General features: G+C 27.5%; 2 protein-coding genes across 5 annotated transcripts; one reads left to right on the forward strand and one right to left on the reverse strand.

Annotated features, from left to right (window-relative positions):
- The first annotated feature begins 4,538 nt into the window (after window positions 1-4,538).
- Window positions 4,539-8,616, forward strand: LOC101220942 (cytokinin hydroxylase). Its single transcript, XM_004151387.3, has 4 exons — window positions 4,539-4,956; window positions 5,657-5,886; window positions 6,931-7,536; window positions 7,833-8,616. The coding sequence occupies exons 1-4, from the start codon at window positions 4,650-4,652 to the stop codon at window positions 8,265-8,267; spliced, it is 1,578 nt and encodes a 525-aa protein (XP_004151435.2). The 5' UTR covers window positions 4,539-4,649; the 3' UTR covers window positions 8,268-8,616.
- Window positions 8,617-10,536: 1,920 nt separating this feature from the next.
- LOC101216160 (pectin acetylesterase 9) lies at window positions 10,537-19,061 on the reverse strand. Of its 4 annotated transcripts, none has more exons than XM_011652855.2 (13): window positions 18,809-19,059; window positions 18,640-18,722; window positions 15,904-16,033; window positions 14,355-14,434; window positions 14,142-14,228; window positions 13,847-13,971; window positions 13,685-13,745; window positions 12,863-12,919; window positions 12,665-12,742; window positions 12,446-12,551; window positions 11,716-11,864; window positions 10,902-11,015; window positions 10,537-10,814 (listed from the first exon to the last, which is right to left on the reverse strand). In XM_011652855.2, exons 1-12 carry the CDS (start codon window positions 18,939-18,941, stop codon window positions 10,911-10,913), a joined length of 1,194 nt encoding a protein of 397 aa, XP_011651157.1. In that variant the 5' UTR covers window positions 18,942-19,059; the 3' UTR covers window positions 10,537-10,814; window positions 10,902-10,910. The 4 variants fall into 4 exon arrangements, 2 of the variants coding, with proteins under 2 accessions (XP_011651157.1, XP_011651158.1); XR_968951.2 differs by having other exon boundaries at window positions 10,542-10,814; window positions 11,716-11,809; window positions 18,809-19,060; XR_004215614.1 differs by lacking the exon at window positions 10,537-10,814 and having other exon boundaries at window positions 11,716-11,833; window positions 18,809-19,060.
- Between the last annotated feature and the right edge of the window lie 5,101 nt (window positions 19,062-24,162).

Genomic DNA, 24,162 nt, shown 5'->3' on the forward strand with positions numbered 1-24,162 from the left:
TTAGAACACTAAGAAGAAAGAAGGAAAACGTTTATGAGTTAAAAACATTGAAGAGTTCTTCTTGGTTTTGTTTTTAGAAATAAAAACGTGTTTAGCTTAATTTTGTAAGTGCTTTTATTTTAATAAATCATCATTTTGAAAAAGAAAAAAAAAAGGTAAATTATTTGAAAGACTTTTGACATGAAAGTTGTTTAAACATATTTTTATCTAATTAAGAATTTAAATAAAAAAAACTTCTTTTAAAATCATATTATTCGTTCTAGTAATCCAAACTGGACCCTAAGGTTTTTTTTTTCTTTAAACAAATATTAATATTAATGAAGAGAGTAAGTTCTCAAGAGACGAAATCATTTTGGTATTAAATGTTTTTTACAACGAAAACATATTTAGTGAATTGTTAAAAACTTGATTACTTGTAGTCTCAACTTGCTTAAACTTTAACGCTAAAATATAATTATGGTAAAAATTGTGAAGAGTAGGTGGACGGCACCATCTATTTTGTAATCCAATTGCACTCAATTAAAAATTATCAAACGTCAATTATTTGCTTCTTTTTTTCTAAATTAAATTTATTAAACAATAATAATTAACGAAATGAATTCACTACCCCATACCAAAAAAAGAAAAAGGGAAAAACGCATTCCATTCTATAAATAGAAAGAAAAATTAAAAATCAATTCTTTTAAAAAAAATAATGCTGCCCCATATTACTTTCTGATGATATATTTTAATATTAATTTTGAAGTGTCAAATTACAATATATATTAAATAATATGTTTTTTGTATGGTGGTTGCGTTCCATTTAAAATACGTCTGTACTTCCGTTTTTAAAATTAAAATTAGATGTGTGTTTTGTTTAATTTTGTAAGTTTTTTAAGTTAAAAAAAATAAAGCACCATATTGAAAAAAAAAAGTTAAAAAATAGTTAGATACACATTTAAAATAACTTTGAAAACTTGTTCGTACAAGTGTAGTTTAAACTTATCTTTATCTAACGATTTTAAATAAAAACAACTTCTTTGAAAATCATAATTTTCTTTTTTCTCAAATAATTCAAACAAAACTTAAGTTGATTTTATTTTAATATAATAGGTGATGGATCCAAAATTTTTATATAGGGGCACTGGGTACTATATAATAAACATACTAAAATAATGTAAAAAAGAAGTCTCCACGTTTCACTAATGACATTCACTAGTAATAAAAAAATTTGATAATTTTCACATGAATTTTTTGTAATGTAAATATGTAGATTTAAAAATTGCATTAGAAAAAAAAGAATAGTACATTTTTCATGGAATATTGTTGAGAATGAAAGTTTGGATCACCCACTTTTTTACATTTTTTTCTAAATACTTGTTAGATAACAAATGAGGGGTAGAAAATAAGATATCTTAGATATGTTTTTTTCCTATTTTAAAAAGATCTATATTTCTTTCGGGAAATCAAATTTATTCCTTTTAGAAAATCAAATTATCTTTCATTTAGGAAATCATTGAAATTTAGGGGAAAAATCAAATTATCTTTATTTTAGGAAATCATCTTTAAAATAAAATTATTGATATTTTGAATAAAACTTGAAAAGAAAATAATTGATACAAGATAAAGTTAAAATCATTTAGAGAAGAAAATTATTGATATATATTTGGAAGCACATCAACTATACCTGAACTAAAATTTAGCTATAAATTGGAGCATTATTTAATATATATTGTAATCTGACACTTCAAAATTAATATTAAAATACAAAGATCGAGAATGTAAAGAGGGCACGTCCCAGAGTCCTGACCCCTTAATAAATCCGTCCATGAATATAATCCATCTACAGAAAATTGATTTAAACGAGTTATGTAATTTTCTATAAATACAAAAATGAATTTGCAACCAATACCTAACAAAAAAAAAATCCCCTTTAACATATATTTTTAAAATTATTATACCTACATACAAAATTTCAAATATAATAAAATAAATCAAAATATAATAAAAATGTCAAATTTTATTTACAATATATTTCGATAAAACAAAATACCATTGTCTATCACAAATGTATTATTATATTTATATATATTTATCAAAGTTGTATTATTTAAAATAATTTTTTTTTGTTGGTATAATGAAACATGTCTTGATTGATATATATATATATACACTACCTTGATATATGGATGTTGTGGATTATGTTTTTATGGGGTAGAGAATAAGTTGATTTAAAATAAGAAAAAAGAAAAAGAATATATAAAGATAAAGAGCATCCAATTACCTTAAATTAATGATAAGGTTTAGGGTTTAGAAACAAAAAAAAAAAAGAAGAAAAAGAAAAGTTGTAGGGCCTGGATGTTTCATTTGTGTCAGTGTTTAAATTAATTGAACAGGTAAAAGAAATAAGAAGAAGAAGAAGAAGAAGAAGAAAGAAGAAAAGAAAAGAAAAGAAAAGAAAAGAAAAGGGGGCATTGGAAATGAGTATCCAAAATGAAAACAATTTAGAAAGCAAAAAGACGAAAGCATTTTAAACACATTTTCATTTTTCACTAAACAAATACATTTGATGTTCCAACACCGACAATATCAGAAACTTCTTTACTACAACTTACTACTACCAGTCTACCCCTAACCCCCCCAACCCCATGCATACCAATCTCTCTCTATATATATATTACCATATCTTCTTTTCTCTTAAAAATTTACTTTGATTTTCTAAAGAATTTCCAAGATTTTAGATAACAAAACATACAACAGCTTGTTAGGAGTAGTCTTTATAGACCTAATTTTTTTAATAAATAGGTAACTACCATTTTTAAATTAATTATTACATGACTTCTATAACTATTCTTTTCTAAAAACTAATAACATTATAATATATATTATGTTCAAAGTCATAATCCATCCTACACAAAAATTTGCTTTCATTTTCGATACTATTCAAAACAATTTTTCATTTTTATATATAATAAAGAGTATATTAACGTCCTTTTCAATATAACAAAAAAACAAAAAAAAACTATTTATAAAATATAACAAAGTTTATAAAAAATTTCACAAATTTGTATAAAAAACTTTATTTATATAATTTGTAAATAATTTAATTTCTCTTGTTTTCCATAAAATTTTGGTTGACGATTTAATCGTTCATGTTTCTGTATATTTTTTTTTTAAAAAAACCTAATTTAAGTGCTAAAACTGGTGTAAATCCTAATTAAGAATCTTACTTTCATCTACATTATCCTTTTTTTTTTCCTTTGTATTTTTTAATCTTAAAATAAGAATCTTACTTTCATCTACATTATTTTTTTCTTTATATTTTTCTAATCTTAATTGAGAATCTTACTTTCGTCTAACTATTTTTTTCCTTTATATATTTTAAATGTAAACCAAATTCGAAAGAAGAAGATAGCAGAAGAGAGGCTGGAAATTAGAGAGAGAAAATAAGATTTTTTTTTGAGAGAAAAATATATATAGCTTTACTTTTTCGGAAATTGTCAAAAATAAAATATTTGATAAAAGAACAAGTTGAATGAATTTTTTCTTCTATTATTTTGGTTCATGGAGTAAATAGTTTGTCAATTTTTATATTTTAAAAGAAATTTTCTTTATTTTTTATAATGTTTTAAATAAATTGTCAAAAATTAAAAAAATTTGATAAAATATTTAAACTTAAAAATTAATGATTTTTCTAATAATCTTAATTTGGTAGAAGATGTGATTTAAATTATTGGAAGGAAAGAAAACTTAGGAGCAGTCGATGCACTCCAAATTGCACCCAATGTTGCCATGTGAAAATTTGATTTTTTTTCTAAATTTTTTTAAAGAAATTTATTTGTGTGGTAAATAAAAGTAGAAATGGTGCATCTAATCATTGCTATTATTAAAATGTACATTAATTGTCACACGACAAAATTAATAAATTTAGGTTTAGTTATTAAGCATAACCTAACACAACACTAAAAACAATCTTTATATAATTGAGAAATTTCCTCCTCAATTTTTTCTACTTCAAGTTGGAGGAGAGAATTCAATTTTGATATTTTAGTTCAGGTTAGTTGATTTATATTTATTTTAACTTCCACTTTTGTATTATATTTAAAAGCAGATTTATATATTTAAAGCAATTGAGATATACTGAAAATTATAAATTTTAAAATAGTAATTACAAGAATAAGTACGGGAAGGAAGAGGTAAACTTGATGCTTAAAACGAAATAAAAAGTTGGATCATGAAGATGCAGAATGGAAGTAGATGGTTGCTACATTGATGAGAAATAATGCAAACAAAAACAATATGAACAATATTTTTCCTCTTTTTCACATTGAAGTCAAATAAAGTTTTGTCAAACACATTCACATAAGTAGAGAAAAGATATTTCCTAAATTATAAATTTAATTAATATTTATATAGAAATAAATATTCAGTAGTGGAAAGTCAAATATTCCCACAATTATTCCCCACTGGACCCACATCAGCCCTCTCCTTATCATTTTTTTCTTCTATATAAACCCTAAACCCAACACAACTTTAGAATCATATTGTGTATATCCACAAACATTAGCATACACAACTTTTATAACACACAACTCTCTCTCCTCCTCTCTCTCATTTTTGTTTTCATTTATAAGTAGATTAAGGTTTTTTTAAAATTTTAATTACAAAAAATGGAGTTGATTTGTGTGTTGGTTATGTTAATCAAGTGGATGATTAGGGTTTCAATTATGGTATTGTTTGGGAAAGTGGTGATTTCATGTTGGATTTTGCCAACTTTGGCTCATAAAAAATTGAAGAGAAATGGATTTGAAGGTCCTTCTCCTAGTTTCCCTCTTGGGAATATTACAGAAATGAAGAAGATAATGAAAGCTGCTGCTGCTGGCGGTGCTGCCATTAATGGATCATCATCAAATAATCTATCCCATGATATTCATTCAACTATTTTCCCTCACTTTGCTCAATGGCAGAATTCTTATGGTAATTAGTCAAACAACCCCCACCCCTATATTTTTTTTAAAATAGCAATGGTCTCTTGTTACTTTTATGATTGATTGTTGATGATAGAATGATATATATTATATATATTATATAGTTAGTGGATAAAAGACTATATTATTCGTAAAATACCTAACGGTAATGTGTATTTCAACCCACACTTATCTCTAATTTGTTTTATGTTTAAGTGTGATTTAACTTTATTTTATTATTTAATTTTTGTGATGAAATCGATTTGCATGAAAATGAATGCATCATTAAATGTTTTATTGTGATATTGTTTTCGTTTGTATTATATAAATAAGAAGTAACATGTGTTACTTTACTTATCACTATGCATGCAAGCCGATAAAGACATTGAAGGATGCATATTATAATACTATGTTATTTATCATTTTTACAATTGAAAAAAAGCGATATCTAAGTTGCATTTATCTTTATCCTTGTTTGATAGATTGTCTATTAAAGAGATGCCCGAACTAAGAACTAGGAATTGGCTAACAACCTACCTTATATGTAATCAATGTATTAAAATTTTAGCTAGGTTAGGAATTTTGAATTTTAAATTTGAATATTGTAGCCGATAAATTTTCTTATTTGTTTTCCTAAAATTCTAATAAGAAAAATTAATAAAAATTCAGCTTAAGAATAATATACTTTTGTTTTCGTGTTATTATGACAGGGAAGAAGTTTGTATATTGGTTGGGGACAGAGCCATTTTTGTACATAGCAGATCCACAGCTTGTGAAGAAGATATCTGAAGCTGTGTTGGGTAAGAGTTGGGGGAAGCCAGCAGTGTTCAGAAACGACCGAGAACCGATGTTCGGCGATGGCCTTGTCATGACTGAGGGAGACAACTGGATTCGTCATCGCCATATCCTCACTCCCGCCTTCAACCCTGCTAATTTGAAGGTAATTTGACTTGCATGTTACACTCCTAATTTAAGTTATTTGTGTAACAAACGTTTATATTATTTTTAGTTCAACCATATTTGGAAAAGATTCAGTTTTGATCTTTTGAGTCATTTATTGTTATGGCAACAACTTTTATAAAATATATAAGCTAATTAAGGTTTCAAGTATTACAATATGACATTTTGTTTAGTCTATTAAATTCAAACTTGTTAGAAGTTATATATGGTAATTAAATGATTATGAATCTTCCAACAAATTAGGTAAAAGAAATATTAATATTGGTATTAGTATTAGTATTAATGAGAAAAGACAAATTTAATTTGTTCATTAATATATTGGTGGTGGAGATATGACACATTCTACACGAACCAATATCTATAAGGACCGAATAAATGAGATGATTAGTTGATGGTTTGGTTGACAACGTTGTAATATTTGTCTCTTTTATGGTAATAAAAAATTATATATTAAATAACGAATTTTGTTGTTTTTTTTTTTTCAATTTACTTTTTAATACCCATTTTTCTTACCTTTCTACTTTAATTTCATTGGTATGTAGTTTCCAAAATATTAGACATTTAGTCAAACTTTAAAGTTAAATTAACTTTTCTTTTAAGTTTCAAACGTTATTGTATCTATTTTTTTTATTTTTTTAAAGTTTTAATATTTTACATTTTCATTCTCAAATTTCACTGTTAAGTTAAAGTACAATTTATAATTTTATTTTTAGTGTTAACTTCGAATTGATTAATTTGAAATAATTATGATCTAACTAATTTTAATCAGTTTTAATCTTGGCAAAAATTAGTAAAAATTAATTATAATCAACAACAAGGTTGATATTTCTTGAAATAAAACTAAAATATAAGTAACTTATTTTCCTAGCATGTCGCTTACTCACTAACATGGTAAAGTTAATTGATATAATCTAAAATTTTGTATTCTTTTTACATATTTTTAACAATTTTGTAATATATATATAGTTGTTTTTAAAGGCAAATAATAATGTGAATTAATTTTTTAATTTTTTTTAAATTTCAGGCAATGACAAAATTCATGGTGGAGTCGACGAAAAAAATGCTAGAAGAATGGAGAAGGCAAGTAAAATCAGGGCAGTCAGAAATAGAGGTGGAAAGAGAAATAACGGCCACTGCGGGTGAAATAATCGCAAAAGCAAGCTTTGGAATATCCAAATGCGGCGGCGGTGGAGAAGCATTGAACAACCTGAGAGCTCTACAGTTAACTCTTTTTAAGAACAGTAGCTACGTGGGGGTCCCATTTAGCAGCCTAGTTCTTTACCCAGCACGAACCCTAGCCGCCAAGCGACTGGGTGCTCAAATCGACCGCCTATTTTTCTCCATCATATCTGATAGGAAAATTTCGGGTTCGGGTTCGGCATACTCGGATTTGCTGAGCAGGTTGATTGGGAGTGAGTATAAGGGCGGCGCGGGACTGAGTCCCAGAGAAGTGGTGGATGAGTGCAAGACATTTTTCTTTGGGGGACATGAGACCACAGCGCTGGCTATTAGTTGGACGTTGCTGTTGTTGGCCACGTCTCCCGATTGGCAAACCATTTTGCGAGATGAGATTAAAGAAGTGATTGGTGATAAAGATATTGATTTCTCCATGCTTTCTTCCCTCAAAAAGGTTCCCTTTTCTTTCTTTCTTTCTTTCTTTTTCACCTAAACTGTAAATTATTTACTTAATATTCTCCTATTTTCTTGTCTTTTCTTTTTGGAGTCATATTACTATATTTTGCAAGTATTTTCAACACATTTCTCATTTACAGTAAATTTCTTTTTCTTTTCAAGTATCTAATTATAATTGAAAATTAAACCTTATTTATTTAATTTAAAACAAATTAAAGCTTATTTCTTGAATTAACCATGCATGCATATATTTTAACCAGGAAACATGAATATTTATTTACTATGTGGATGCAGATGGGATGGGTATGGAATGAGGTACTTAGACTATACCCCTCAGCTCCAAACATACAAAGACAAGCAAAAGGAGACATCGATTTAGGGGACGTAAAGATCCCAAAGGGGACCAACATATGGATAGACATTGTTGCAATGCATCACGACCCCACCCTATGGGGCGACGATGTTAACGAGTTCAATCCAAAGAGGTTCCAACACGACACCATTCATGGTGGATGCAACCACAAAATGGGATATTTGCCTTTTGGCTTTGGAGGGAGAATGTGCATTGGCAGAAACTTATCTTCTATGGAGTATAAGATTGTCCTAACCCTAATTCTTTCTACCTTTTCACTCTCACTTTCTCCTTCTTACACCCATTCTCCTGCTACTTTACTCTCTCTGAGGCCCGCCCATGGCATTCCTCTCATTCTAACCCCTCTTCACCCTTAAAGTACTTTTTCCACGTTACCTGCTTCTATTCTTAAATTAGCTCAACATAATAATATTTGAAAGTGCATGTGAGGACTCTCAGAACCTCAAGTTTCTTAGTCGAAGGGTATGTTTTTAACTAGTGAAGCTTTATGCGTCCATAATACTTTCTCTTTTCCTTTGCATTACAGTATATATATGATTCAAAGATAGTACTAAAATAAATATGTCTTCATCTTATGATCAATATCCGTCATTTAACATTAGGTTTTATGACCTTTTTGGGAATATGTGACTATATATACATTTCTGTTGTAATATTATTTATTTTGTAACCTTTATACATCGGTTGTTTGTCTTCTCTTCGTCATTATTATATATTTCTTTCAAACATGTAATCAATCTACTTTAGATTTGAAATTAAGCACTCACTTGTAAAAACTAAATAAATAATAATACTAATCATTTTAAGAATATATTGTGATAATATTAAAAAAATTTAGTATAATAAGAATAAGAGATTTCCAACTACACCTGGGAGTGGTTTAACCATGACTACGTGTTTAGCATAATATACAAATTTCTATTAAAATATATCAACAGTTTTTTTGAAGAAAAACTTGAATGAAAATTTCGCATCAGTACAGTAATAATTTTTAAAATAAAAATAAAAACAAAACTGTAAAGACAATATTAATAAATAAATTAGTTCCCTTTGGATATTATTGTTTATATAAATTAAAAACAGACCACTTAGCAAGTTGCAAGAGTAGGGAATGGGAATATATAAACAACCAAAAGTTGGGGGAGAAACTAAAAAGTGTACCTTTTCGTTTTTTTTATATATATATTTATCGTTTTACCTAGATAAAATATTGAAACTATTTATGTACCAAAATTCATAATACAATATAATTTTATTTTTTCTTTTTCTTATCTATAACAATTTTTCTAGATTATTCATAAATAAAATTAGAGAAAATTTTCAATTTATATCTCAAAATTTTGAAGTTTTTATCAATTTAAATCCTAAACTAATAATTGTATCAAATTAAACACCAAACTTTCGAGGTTATATCAACTCAAATCTCAAACATATAATCGTATCGATTTAGCTAGATTTTAACTTTTACGACTGTATCAATTTAGATCTTGTATTTATGATATGTATCAATTTAAGCTCTCCCTTACGCTTCGCTTGGATACACTTATGAAAGTTGAGTAATTAAATTCATTCATATGTATGAAAGTTTATGGTTTAAATTGATATATATATATATATTAGTTTAAGATTTAATTATTTTGATACAACTCCAATATTCAATATGGTATAAATTGATATTTGCTCTGAAATAAGTATGCTAGACCAATATTTATAATATTAATTATATTACAGTTTTTTTAAAATATTGAATTAGTTGCTATATTTATAAATGTTTGGTAAAATTAATTTTATATATTCAAATTTATATTTATAATAATGTTTATTTGTATACAAAAATTCATATATATTATTTTATCGAGAATACTAAACAATAAAATAATAAAACTAATTAATTTTTAAAGTACAAATTAATAGAAGCAATTATGTTACATCAGTCCCTTATTCTTATATTTAAATTAACTATAAATTAATTAATAATCGTGAGAGTATTTTTGAAATATTGTGTAAAATCAAACATTGTCAGGTAAAAATCATACAAAATAAATATATAGTTATCTAAGCACATCAGATATCTATAGTATCAAACCTCTCTCATACATTCCTTAATGCTTTTCTGTTCGTCACATACATGCATTCTTCTGTATCAACAAAATTTGGATTTAACCCATTCTTTTTCTATAAACAATATATTTTGTTTAACATTAATCAAATAGTTTAGGTCAAACAAATTTATTTTCAAATTAAAGCATATAGATCTTTAAAATAATTGTCTTATAATAAATAATAAATATTCAAAAATTGTAATCTATTTTTGCTTTCGAAATTCGATATTAATTCACAGTAAAAAACAATAATAACTGAAATAGTATGCGTCTGTCTTAGTCATTACAGTTAAATCATAATAGTTATTTGCTATTAATTTACCAAACGAGATAACATGATTTTTTTTAGTTTAAGATTGAAATTTACACCTTGTCAAAAAAAAAAAAAATTACTAAACAATATTCACCTTCATGTTAAGGACAAAGCCAAATATTTTTAATAGCTACAACAATCTCAAACTAGTACAATAATTTATAATTTATAGCTTATTTAAACTAACAAAATTAATAATCAAAACTCATAAAAAGAATAGAAACAAATGGATATATAATAACTTATATATTGAATTTGAGTAACATTACAAGTAACTTGAAAGGAAATTAATTATAAGAAAAAACAAAAGAAATTAAAGAAAAATAAAAGTTTTGTTTGTAGAAAATATTGTGTGGTGTTGTTATTAAATTGATGTGTGTATTGTGTATTGAATGTGTGTGTCCTCTTTGAGGATAAATTAGCAATGGGCACTGTCTTGCTTTCTTGTCTTTTCAAAAGAATGTATTATATAAATTCTCTGCCTCAACCTGTAAAAAATGTTTAGAGCCTATAAGTGTCAAAATTAATTAGATATATTTTTTTTAAAAAAAAGTGATGAGAAAATTAATAGTTACCGAAGCTATTTATGGTATAATATTATGGCAAGTAGAATCACATGGATAAGCACAGTCTATTTCCTTTATGTTTCTCCTCCCAAAGTACCAATCACCAACTGCTTCTGCTATCGTCTGTAAAATATAACTCACTTCAGTTTTACTATTAAAAATGAGCGAAATCACCATTGCAATTTAGGGTCTATTTGATTACGATTTTGTTCTTTTTTGCTTTTTAAAAGTATGTTTTCTTTTGATTTTTCAACTATAAAAAATCATCTTTCTCAAAGAAACAATTGAATTCTTAGTTTTCCTATTTTTTAAAGAAAAACTAATTTATTTTTAGTTTTTGAAAGCTCCCCTTAACTTTATAAAAATATTTAGTAGAGTGGATAACAGAAGGTAGAAAAGTATGAAAAAATATTTTATAAAAAATAAAAATTAAAAACCAAATCCCCATCCAACAGACTTAAACTTTAAATACGTCTCTTAGCCTAATTTTGAAAGTATTAATAAGTTCATATGGTTTCAATTTGGTGTCTAACTAGAAACTTCAGCTGTAGAAAAGTATGATAAATCATTATATTTCAACTTAGTGGTAAGAAAAACTCTTAAAATTTTAATTATGTGCTTAATAAACTGTTTAACGAACTTGATGTTTATTAAACAAGTTAAAAGTTTAATGTGTTATTAGACATACAATTTAATTAGATATATCTAATAGTTTCATTAGTTTTAAAAAATATTAAAAATTAATAGATTTAAACAAATCGAACATAACATATATAGATATAAAATTGAAAGTTGAGAACACGATTAAGGAAATAAATGATACCTTGTTGTCTATTGTTGGGGAGTCAGGTGCAAACCATGTGTCTTGGGACTCACTTTGGCAATGAGCAAAACATGAATTTATGAACATTCCTCCTCTGCTTGAATATTCATGGAATAATCTTAATGCAGAGAGCATACTGAGTCTTAGACCTAAAATTTTCAATTTTAAAAATATAATAATAATAATCACTTCCAAATTACAGTTCAAACAAATTAATTATAATTATTTATGGCATACGATTTAGTTTTTTTCCTCAAAAAAGAGTTAGGTCTATATTTCTTACCATGATTTTGGTTCTTGGTATAAAATTTGAATTCTTACTAAATTCTAAAACCAAAAATAATTTTTTAAAAACTAATGGTTTCAAGTTTTGTTTGTTCTTTGAAAACACTAGTAAAATGTAAATAACAAAATAAGGAATTTTGACATGGAATAACAAAAAATTAAGGTAGACAACCGTTTGATTTTTTTTATCGTGGTTTCCATTTGTCTCGAGTAAAAAGTAAAATTTTAATGAAGTTTCTAAAAACAGACTTGGCTGTTTTAAAACATTAATAGAAAGTAGATAAGTAGATAATAAAGCAAGAAAATTAAAGGTGAAATAGATGTATATATAATTTTTAAAAATTAAAAACTAAATAACTATCCACCCAAACTCAAATAATTACCAAACAAGTCCTAATTTTGTTGTAGTAACTAAAATAGAAGAGAAAGGGAATGGAGAGAGTACCTTGCAGTACCTGGATCTGTAGTTCACTACAGTCTGCTGGATTTAATTTGCAATGGTTCCAATGTCCATGTAAATCAGCAGATGGTGGCACCAACCCATGATGAAACTGTTTGATTCAAACCAATTAAATGGAAAACGAAAATTAATAATAATTTTCAAAAACAGATTATCAAATATAAGTTAAAAAAGTTAGACTAAAGGAGAAGATGTTTTCCTTACTTGGAAAACATCATATGCTGAATTGAGAATGAAAAATGGAGTTGTTATGTACTTCAAAGAATATTGAGGGAATATGCACTGCACATAATCAAAAGAGATGGAGAATTTTAGAACCATATATATTTAATTTATATAGTGATTGAAAATTGAAAAATAATAGAGTGATGAGAAGATTTTGGGATTAATAAAATTAAGTACCAATTCTGGAAAGTAAGAGGAGGCTGTGCAGTTTTCATTCAGATTTCGCTCCATTCCCTGTTATCCACACCTTGCACCATATTAATCTATGTTCAGAACACATACAATATTACTTTTATTACTTTTCTATCTTAAGTACTTTATCGAAAGATGAATTCAAAAGCATGAATTCAAAAAAAGCTGATAAACACTCTTTTTAGTGCTCTTCTTTACTACCTTTGCTTTTAGAAATCAAACCAAACATAAGTTTGCTGTTTAAACCTAGCCTTTCCTCCAAGAAAAAATCTATGAGAAGTTGATTAGTTGAAGAAGTTCATCCTTAGAAGAATTATTACGGTGAGAAGAAAAATTCAGGTCGGTTGTATTAGATCATTTGGGCCAAATTCCAAAAAAAACACGTTTAATTTATTAAAATTAAGTTTATTTCCATTGAATTCTTAGTTAAATTTTTAATTTTTTTTTTAATTTTCAAACTTTTACTTGATTTTTAAAAATATTGGTATAAAGTGGATAGCAAAAAAAATTTTAGAGGTAGAATCGCTTGTAAACTTAATTTTTAAAACCAAAAACCAGATGGAGCATAAAAAATTACTGTTTTCATTTTTCAAAATTTAGCTTAAATTTTGAAAAAAACTCTTAAAAAAATAGACAACCAAATAAAGAAATCAATTGGGCGGAGGTAACAATAGCATTGTATATAAGATAAATATTTCAAAAATCAAAATCAAAAGAGTTGCCCAATACAACCTAAACTAATACTAACTCAACATGAACTAGAACAATCAACTGAGTTCATATTGATGTGAAAAGAAAATAATGTACCTGAAGAGCCACAAGATCCTTATAAAAGTTCCTCATGGTGTGATTTAAACCTATGTCTCTTCTGTGAAAATGGAGATAAGACAGAGTTAAAACTTACATAAGAATTATATATAAACAATAACCTATCCCTTTTATTTGCTAAGGAGATTTAAAAGAACTCACAAGTCAAGAAAAAATCCAGCATCACTCAAGCATTTGACACTTGCATTTCTTGGCAAATAATTAGTGAAATTTTCACAATGCAGAAAAGTTGCTAAACCTCCAGCAGAGCAACCAGAAAGCAGAGCCTACAAAAACCCCACCCCCCCCCCAACAAAACAAACACTTTTAATTTGGCAGAATTGGAATTAGGTAAGTGAGGCAGGAAACAAAATGATAATTTAGAGGCCAAATCAAGAAATATGAAATAGCAGAATTATTAATATTTGAGGACATATTTATATAATTATATTAATACCTTCCTTGCTGTCCCCAACCCTTTTGGTAGAAGGTCAAGAATGATGGATTCCCATATCTTTTGACCTTTGAAATGAAGCACTGATGTCTATGGTGAAGTTTGGAGACAGTTAGATTAGGCATATGATTATAAAGTTAAAACTATGATTAGGATCAAATTCTAAACTAAAATTTGTTATTTAATTAGGGAAAGGATAATGTGAGAAAATATTACCCCGTTATCAAACAAGGCATCTCCAGCAAATGAGGCTCCATCACAGTACCTGAGTTTCACACGGTTCCAATTATAAAAGTCTGCTCCACAAAAACGATTTGTTAATTTTACTTGATAGATAAATAAATTAAACCTAGTTTTTCTTTCAAGTAGAAAGAACTAAATCGTAAAATATTACAAAATTTAGGTCACATCTACTCAGCCGTAATGAAAATTGATGTAACCGGTAATGAAAATGGTTAACTTGTTTTTAAAATGTAAAACATTAATTTATTATTGGTTCATATATTTTTTTAGGCAGCCTAACTTTTTGGTTTTAATACTAAAGTATGTTCCATTTTCAGCCACTGTATTCTGGTCTAATTAATTTTAATCTATCTACTTTTAATACATCCTAATTTAAGTCTCTCCAATTAGTTAAATAATGCATTGATATATTTTCAAAATTTTATAGAAAAAAATGCTGATAAATAACGAAAAAATGTTTTTAAAAATAAAAAAAGATAGTATTAAATATTAAATTTAAGATTCATTAAAAATATTGAGACGAAAACTCAATTTAAAATTTATTAGAAGTATGTTGAAGTAAAATGGAAAAAACTTGAAAATATAAAAACAGTAAAATAAAACAAATTTTAACATATAAAAACCAAAACAATATTTCACTTTTAAAATTTTATTTTCTAAAAATACATAGCAAACTGATAAATATAACTTAAAGTAATGGAATATATTGAGACCTCGACATAACTTAAGGTAATGGAATACATATTTGAAACATTATTGGAAAGTGACAAAACTGAAATTTGGGTATATTTTAGTAAAAGTGAGAGAGTTGGCATGAAGTTGAGGCAAAGGGATAAGCAACATAAGGTGGAGTTTGGTAATTAAAGTGGAATAGGGTGTCAGGTTTTGGACATTCACGTGAACCCTTCAGACAATAGTCAGTACATTGACCCAGCTCCCCAATTTACTAGAACCTGACCCATCATCCTCCCTTTCACTTTTAGCTTTACCCCCCCTATTTTCCATATCTACCCCTACTCTCTCTCTCTCTCTATGGTAATTACATAATCTTCCTCATTTTAATTATTAGATAATCATTATGTATATTAAAAAGTAGTAATACATTTGGATTGTCATTCATAATTCAAGAAGCTGATATAACAAATTTGTCAATCATGTGATCACCCACCTTTTGAAGTCTGTGGTGCCACAAACAATAATATTCATTTTCTAGCTAATTGTGTTCCATCAACTAATGTATTGAATATTCAATCCACCCATCATTGATTATTTTTATATATTTACGTTGAAAAACAAAGGAATCTTCATGATAATAACAATTATAATAATAATGGTTACATTATATAAAATATTTCTAAATCTAATGTAAGTTTCAATATTAATGCTCCTGTATTTTAAAAGTTCCATTAGTACTCATAGATCTAATGATGATTAGGATCTTAATTATAAGATTACATAGATCTAGTAAACTTTGAAAGGGTATGGGTGTGGAAGAAAATTGATGATATTTAGAAATAAATACCTGGGTTAAGGGAAGCATTGTTGCTAAGAATACCAGAAAAATCCTCCCATTTGGTCATCAGATGTGTTGATCCTCTTCGACTATTCGCTCTCTCAAAACAAGATGTTACATCATTGCACCACCCACCACCCTATTTTATTACAATCATCAAGTTTCATATTTACGTTTGGATTTTATTAAAGAAACCCAAATGATTGGGCTACTTTATCTTATCCAGCTAATATCATATAATAACTCATGCAAGGTAAAAACGAGAATTTGGTAAAAAAAAAAAATCGAGATCTATTTCAAAAATGGGTCAACAAAAAAGAAAACTATTTTATTAGAATATGTCGATGATCTCACATTACAAAAAGATCGAAAAACTTCACAACCTTAATAGATAGATAGACTACTCATTAGTAGTTTTAAAATAAATCAAGTAGGTATTTGAAGCAAGAGTATTTAAAACTAATAGGTATTTGAAGCAAGAGTATTTAAAACTAATAGGTATTTGAAGCAAAGAGTATTTAAAACTGTAATAATCACCTTGGAATTGATTTACCTCTATGATGTTTTTATTCTTTGTTTTAGTATTTTACTAATTTATTTTAAAACTTAGTTACATAACTTAAGAATACATATCTTTTCATATATATATATATATATGTTATCGGACCCACCAAGTTCCAAATAATTAACCAGAACGAGGAGCCATTCTTCCCTTGAATGTTCTCACTTTCTGTCACTTTCTTCAATTCAAAGTTCCGTGTAAATTACTCATTCTCTCTTAGTAACACCATCCATTTGGGACCATGCCACGAAAATAAAACCATCCATTCTAGTTCACTTTTTTTTACACTATTCTTCATTTTGGTATCCAAAACCTCAAATACTTAAATATTTATAATATAAATATTATGTCGTGAAATGATATTCATATTAGGATTAGTTTTAAATTATATCATTGAAAAGAAAAATTAATGGCATGGATTCATCAAGGTTGATGTTACATATTTGATGGCAATTAAATAGGTTACTCCTCCTCTCTTATTATCAATTGACTTTGAGACAAAATTTTATACTATGGTATTCAAAGCCATATTTGAAAATTCCATGTTGAAAAATGCAAGAAATCCACTCTTATGAGTTTTTTTTTTTTTTTATTGAGTTGAAAACCAACATTATCAAATAATTTTGGACAACCAAAAAGTTAGATATCATCAAATTATAACACTCACCTACATTGTTGAATTATAATTAAAAAAAATATTTTAAAAAGCCCAAAATGAAATAATAATACACCTATAATGGTTGGCGGCCCTAAATTATTCTAATAATTGGGTATTTGCATGAGACTTTTAGTCAGCATTCTAATTATTGAGTTATATATATGTGTATTTGATAACGACTAGTGATTCACTTTTGCAATTGATTTTATCGTCCATTTCGGGCATGGAGTACATATGTAAATTATATAATATGATGAAAAATTACTTTTTTAAGCCTCCTAAACTTTTTATCTTCTTTTGAGTTTAGTTTCTTCTAAATTGTTAAACTTTAAAATATTTAGTTTCCTCATTAAGTTTTAAATTTTGTTTTTATTTGATATTTAGATTTCAACATTTAGATTCTTAATTTTTTTCCACTAATTTTTTATTACTATAAATTAAAAATTATTCTAAATAATTAAATAAAAGAACATCAAATAGAAAAAACGGTGGTTAACAATATTTCAAGATGAAATTGTAATATATATATTCAAAATTCAGCCATAAAATGATTAAAAAGGAAAGGAAATAAAAATTAAAAAGAAAAAATTAGGGATAAAAGGGTAAAAATCGTAAAACATATACTAATTTTGGAAACAAAATTATTACACAAGAGACAGCGTGGAATCCTTGTCCAACCAAGCATGGAAAATAAATATATTATCCAACGTGGGAACATAAATATAATACCAACAACAGTGCAACCCACCGCAAGCCAAACACACAACAATGTGCAAACAAATCTAAGAAACGTCGTCCTACAACTTTTCCCCTCAATATTATTTATATTTTAAGAATTGGACTTATTAACAAAATAATCATACTATAATATAACTTTATTCAAATATATGTTATTTTTACTTTTTCCTTTTTTAAATTGGAAGTTGGCATCTTGATTATTTAATAGTTTTGATAGAGTTTTTACGGAAGTCTGTTCACTCCTGTAATGTGTTATGTGTATAGCATCAACTTTGTTGTTCTAAAAAACTCACATATAGTAAATCAGTATATGCTAATTTATTAAGTCATTGATTGGATGAAGACATTATATAGTACATTAGTATATGCTAATTTCTTTGTTCACATTATAGTTTAGCCTTCTATGATTTTCAAGGTTAGAATTTAGTTGATTTGATAACCAGTTCTAAAAACTAAACTCCAATTATAAATCCTACAAACCAAATTTCATCTATCTCCAAACTTAGAAAAAAATTATAATACTACACAGTGTCCTATTAGAAAAATTCTCTTCAGGTGTAGCGAATCTATTTGTATGAAGGGTTGTACATTTACCCTGTGGGTTGTGTGTGAATTTTTCCATGGAGAGAGAGCCAGTGTGGGGGTTAATAATTATGCCAGATGGGAATCAAACGTGTCAAGCAGTCATTGGAAGAGGGCACAAATGAATTATAATTCCGGAAAGAATAGAAATAAAATAAAATAAAAAGAAGAGTAAAAAGAAGAGAAAATAATTTTCGTTTTTCACCTCGAACTGTAGAAGCCAGTTTCCCGCTCCGGCGCCGAATCCTCTGTCCAGATGATAAGCTGGCAAGCTTCCGTCCAAACAAACTAATCCTCATCCAAATACAATAACAAAATCCAATCAAATTCCAAAAAATAATTTTAAAAAAAGGAGCCAAATCTTTTCCACTTACGAGCTCCGATGGAAGAGGCGTTTCGGACCACCGTCATCTCCACCAGAAGCCTGGCTCCTCCGAGCGGGCACAGGAGCGCTGCGGCAAGAAGAAAAAGAAGAAGTAATGGAGCTTCGACGGCAGTCGGACTCATTTTGAGGCGTTAACGGCGATTAGCGACGGTGCATTCGAACAAATGGAAGCAGAGAGGAAGAAGGAGAGGAAGAAGGAGAGGAAGAAGGAGGAGTGTGTTGTGTGTTTGGGTCTGGAGGAGTGAGGGGTTTTAGTACGTAGAGGTTGGATAAGGAATTGACACTGAAAGAAGGCAATATTTACGTTTATTGCCATTGTGTTAAATTTTTATTAACCTCCTTAATATTTTCTTTATCTTTATGGATTTGAGAGTGAATCAACATTAAGAAAAATTATGAAAATAGGTAATAAATTTGTGTAAATATAATATAAATGGCAAACCATTTAACTTGTTTAAATTTATAAATTTAATGTTTATTCATTTATTTAAAATTTTTATTTCATACTTTTTCTATAAATATTCATATCCGCATCAATAAATTGTTGATATTTTTGTTGAATGTTTCCTTCAAATTTAAATCTTCACATCTTTGTTAAGGTTTCCTTCAATTTTAAGTCTTTGATATTTTTGTTAATGTCAACATTTTAAATATTAGTTAAATTGCAATTTAGCTTTTAATTTTATAAATTTTCACTTTTGTAATGGTATGGAAACTAAAAATTCTTAGTGATAAAATATGATTAAATGTTATTATTATTTTTAAAATGATTGATAATTTAATATTTGATGAGAAAGTTTAAGAGTGTGACAAAGGATTGAATTGATAATTTAATTGTGAAGATAAGCGTAATTCAATTGACATGAAATTTAAATTTGTATAATAAATCTTTTATTTTCCAAGCAAAATATTGGAAATATATATGGGTATATTTAGAGAAAAATAAGTTTTTGGTAACCTAACCAAAGTGCTTAATAATAGTGTTGACCTCATTCTAATTTTTGCTTTTTTAAGACGTAAGTGAGATTAAGTTTGGTGTCAAGGCTTTTGGTTGTTGAATCTTGAAATCTTGATTTGACTCTTTAGTATAAATATTAAATTTAGTGATCACACATCGTTGGTTTGTGTGATTGTTTACATTTCATGAGTTTTTAAAAAACTCAACCCATGTTTTGAAAAGAATTGTAAAAATATGGGTTTGTTTTTAGAATTTAAATATTTACTTTAAAAAATCAATAATTTGTGAGAAAAATAACATAATTTGAATAATAATAATAATAACAAAGACAAATGGTTATCAAGAGTGGAGTTGATTTTTTCAAAAAATACTTCCTTGATCAATTCAAGAAAAGTAGGATGAAGGATTAACCTTGGTAAAACTTTAAATTGGATTGCTAAATCTTTTTAAAGAGGGGAGAATACAAATTCATAAATCAAGTTAAGATTATTAGCATCGTACATGGTTGATTTGAAAATTTGAAAGAAAAAAGGTTGACTAGTATAAGATTGGTACCTAAGTTAGAAGGTTAAAATTTTGTTTAAATATAGGATTAGGCATCTTGAATAAAAGTTTGTGAAGAGAACTTAAAATTTGGCTGATGAAGCAAGGTTACACATTAAGAGTTGGCAAATAATTAGGTTAATTCACGAGAAAGACTATACAACAAGACTTGTGAAGGTTAAAATGCATTATGCGATTAAGGGTGTGTCGCGAAAAGAAAAACTAGGCGATAAGAAATAAGGAAACTTTACAGAAATTTCCAAAAGATATTTAATGGGACACATGTACTGGAAAATTAAGCTAAGCATGTTTAAGTTAAACCTTAAGTTTACACGTGTTGCTAAGCATGTTTAAGTTAAACCTTAAGTTTACACGTGTGTACCACTATAAGTAGGAGCTAGCGTGATATCAAGAGATTAAGGATGACCAAACTGTTTTAGGACTTGTATAAATAGGGGATCAAGTCATCTCATTTAGTACAATGATAATCTAAAAATTAGGAAGAAAAGCTAAGTGTTGAAGTGCTACGCGAGAGAGGAATTAGAAGTAGAGTATTTCAACATTTCGATCTCAAGACTAGAGAGTTTTTGTGAGTGTTTTCTTCAAAGTGTTTATATAATAAAAGCTTTCCTTACAAAATATTTATTGATTTGAAATGATGATTTTAATATGAATGTTTCCAGCAAAGATTTCAAATGAACAACTTATACCATGTTTAAAGCATATTTTAAGTGATTTAAATGATTGAGAAATGATGTTCAAACCATTAGTCTGATTTCTATCGATGATCAACTAATTGTTATGTGCACATCAAGAGTAAATACAGTCATGTATAAAAGATGTGAATGGAGAGATGAGACAGGACTATGTATAAAAGATGTGGTGTGTCTCAACCTGAGCAACAAGAAATGGATCAAGATGTTCTCGGATGTTGATGATAAGAATGTCATCTCAGTAGTCTAAACGCGAGATGATAAGTCTTTGTGTAATAATGATTTAGGTCATTGGCGAGAGGAATGACTGTTGACTAATGTGTACTTATATGAAATGTATGTCCATGCAATTTGATATGTGTATTTGAAAAGATTTGATGTGTTGTAATGTGAGCAATGGTTTGCAAATTGTATTTCACGAAAATGATTTCTTAAAAACCTCACTAAGTCTTTGACTTATGTTTTAAGTTTTTACCTTATAGGTATCAAATGTTAAGGCCAGAGTAAGGAAATGGTGAAATGTTTGCTTGTCGAGAAGAGACTATCAAGGTGTTTAGATTAAGCTTAAGTATTGTTATGTATTCTTGTAAAGTGTTGTAATCGCATAGCTTTAGTAATAAAAGTTTGGTTTTGGTTCCATCTGATGTGTTAAATTTGTTTATCGCCTAAAGATTTTTTTGCAAGTTACAAGTTAAGACAAAGAAAAACTGCTAGACGATTAAACAAAGCTTAGGGGCCTCAAGCAGAGTGTCTTGGAGTTTAATGTGTCAAAGATACTCAAAGTCATACCCCGTCTCACATGACTAGTAAGATTGCGTGCAAGATGAGGTATGACATTAATCTTAGTAAATACCTTCCCCATGCCCTAGGTCTACTTTAGTCATAGAGTGGTGCTTTAGGTTAGACATGCTTTGGGCATCCCCTGGGTGTTTTATTAGGCTCTTTTGAGATTGATCTCACTATAGTCACTAGCTAGTTTTCGGCTAAAACATAGTCAAATCCTTTCTCATAGGCTCATTTAGGTCCTAATGATGTTATGTTAAACTTTGAATCTTATTATTTTATCGACTTTATTCTTTGTTTGATATCAGTCATATTATTTTATCCAAAGTCCCATAACATTAGCTCTCACTCCCAAATTTGAAATTATGTTTTAGTTACTTGCTATTGCTATCATGAGTTGGATTTTGAGAAGCCAATTTTTGGGAGATGAACTCTCTTCTTCATCTAGCTTTCATACATGTTGAGTTTTATGTAGCCAATCTTGCAACTTTCATATTTTGCAATGAGATTCATTATATCAAAATTTGGGTCTAAACATGACCAATTGACTTGACACTCGCTTTCAAGCATTGTAGATTATTACCAAAAGCACACTTAAATTTTTCACTCTTAAGTAAAGTATTATATGTAAAGTGTCGTACTCAATCAAGTACATATACATGTTCAACATATCTTGACCCTTAGCTTCTATACCGTTACAAAACTATTTTTTAAGGATTCAGGTAGCTAGGTTTTGGGTGTGAATCCACCCTAATTAAACAAGGTTGTTAATTAATTAGTACAAAATGTATATACCAACGGGCTTTATTTGACACTTTTGAATGTGGCCGAGGGTCCTAGAGTATTCCCTAGATTCTTTAGCTTTGAATCTTCAACTGCCATCCTAATTACTTACTTATTCAATAATTGACAGTTATTTACCGTCACTTACTTTTTCTAGCATCCTCTAACCAAAACCTATAATTTTATTGTTTTATCTTGCTAACAAATTGGCCCAATTTGATTTTTGTTTTTTTGTTTCTTTTACCAAACCTGACTATATTATTGACACAAAATCAACCCATTTAGATATGCAACTGACTCACCAACTTACTGATATAATATTAATTATTTTGGGGTTTTATGATATTTTTGCAATTTAAGGAAATCAAAATCCCTTCCAAAAAGATAAAATAATTTCCTTACTAAAATAAAGATATATTTTTTAAAAATCTTAAAATTTAATATGCTTTAATAAGTTAAAAACAATAATTATATATAATACAAGAGAGAGGGCCTCCTATGAACTAAAAAGTTGAATAATTTGTGTCCAGCTGGAAAATAATAGAAGGAAGCTAAGAGTGGAGTGAGTGACAGCCAATAGCCTAATTGACTTCACTCCCTGCCCATGTTCTTCATGCATTTTCAAAACTATACACTTTTCTTAATTATATCATTCAAATGTTAAGCGTTAAGTATTAATTTGAATTTCGTTTTTTGTTCTTCATTATTAAATATTAAACTTTTTTTTCCTTTCCATTTCAAACAATAATTTACTTCTTCTCTTTTTCCTTTTTTTTTTAATAGAATAGTTAGATTATTAACTAAATGTTAAAAATAAATATAAAATTTTAAAAGTTGAAGACTTTTATTATTATTATTATTATTAGTTTTCTAACTTTGAACTCATGTAACACTTCTGTTTGTTATAATTAAATTCAATTGATGGGATAATGAACCACAATCGTAAATGTATAATTAGATTGTTTCTTTCATCATGTTCGTCTAAAATTATAAATTTTATCAAGTTTACTGTTTGTTTCCATTATAGTTATATTTAACTACGAGGATTAGACCATAACGGTAAATGGTAATATATATAACCACGACAATATGACATAATGTTTGAACACAATTGGATTGATCACTCTTGACTTGTCTATCATACTGTAACTTTTTTTTACGAATTTGGATGTGTGCCTTATGTATCATATGCATAACACGAGTAAACAACACCAAATGTAATCACATGATACCCACTTTTTAAATTACCATCGATTCATTCTCATATTTAATTGGAGTAAATATGAACTAAGCTTTTATAGGCTCCATCTTTTATAAATAAAAAATTAAAGGTATACTTGAATATTGTGCTATTAATTTTTAGTTAATTTACATGTAATTGAATTAGATATTTTTTTAAAAAAATGCATTAGTGACTTATGGACTCGTTAACTTAGTCTAAGTTAGATTGATTGGAAGAATTTTAAAACCTTTTTTTGAGAGTAAATTAATATTGATGGTAGAATTTGAAGGTTAATGCATTGGTGAATATATATATTCACTTGTTGTTTGCCTATAAATACC

Source organism: Cucumis sativus, chromosome 3 (assembly GCF_000004075.3).
Source record: "Cucumis sativus cultivar 9930 chromosome 3, Cucumber_9930_V3, whole genome shotgun sequence".
NCBI lineage: Eukaryota > Viridiplantae > Streptophyta > Magnoliopsida > Cucurbitales > Cucurbitaceae > Cucumis > Cucumis sativus.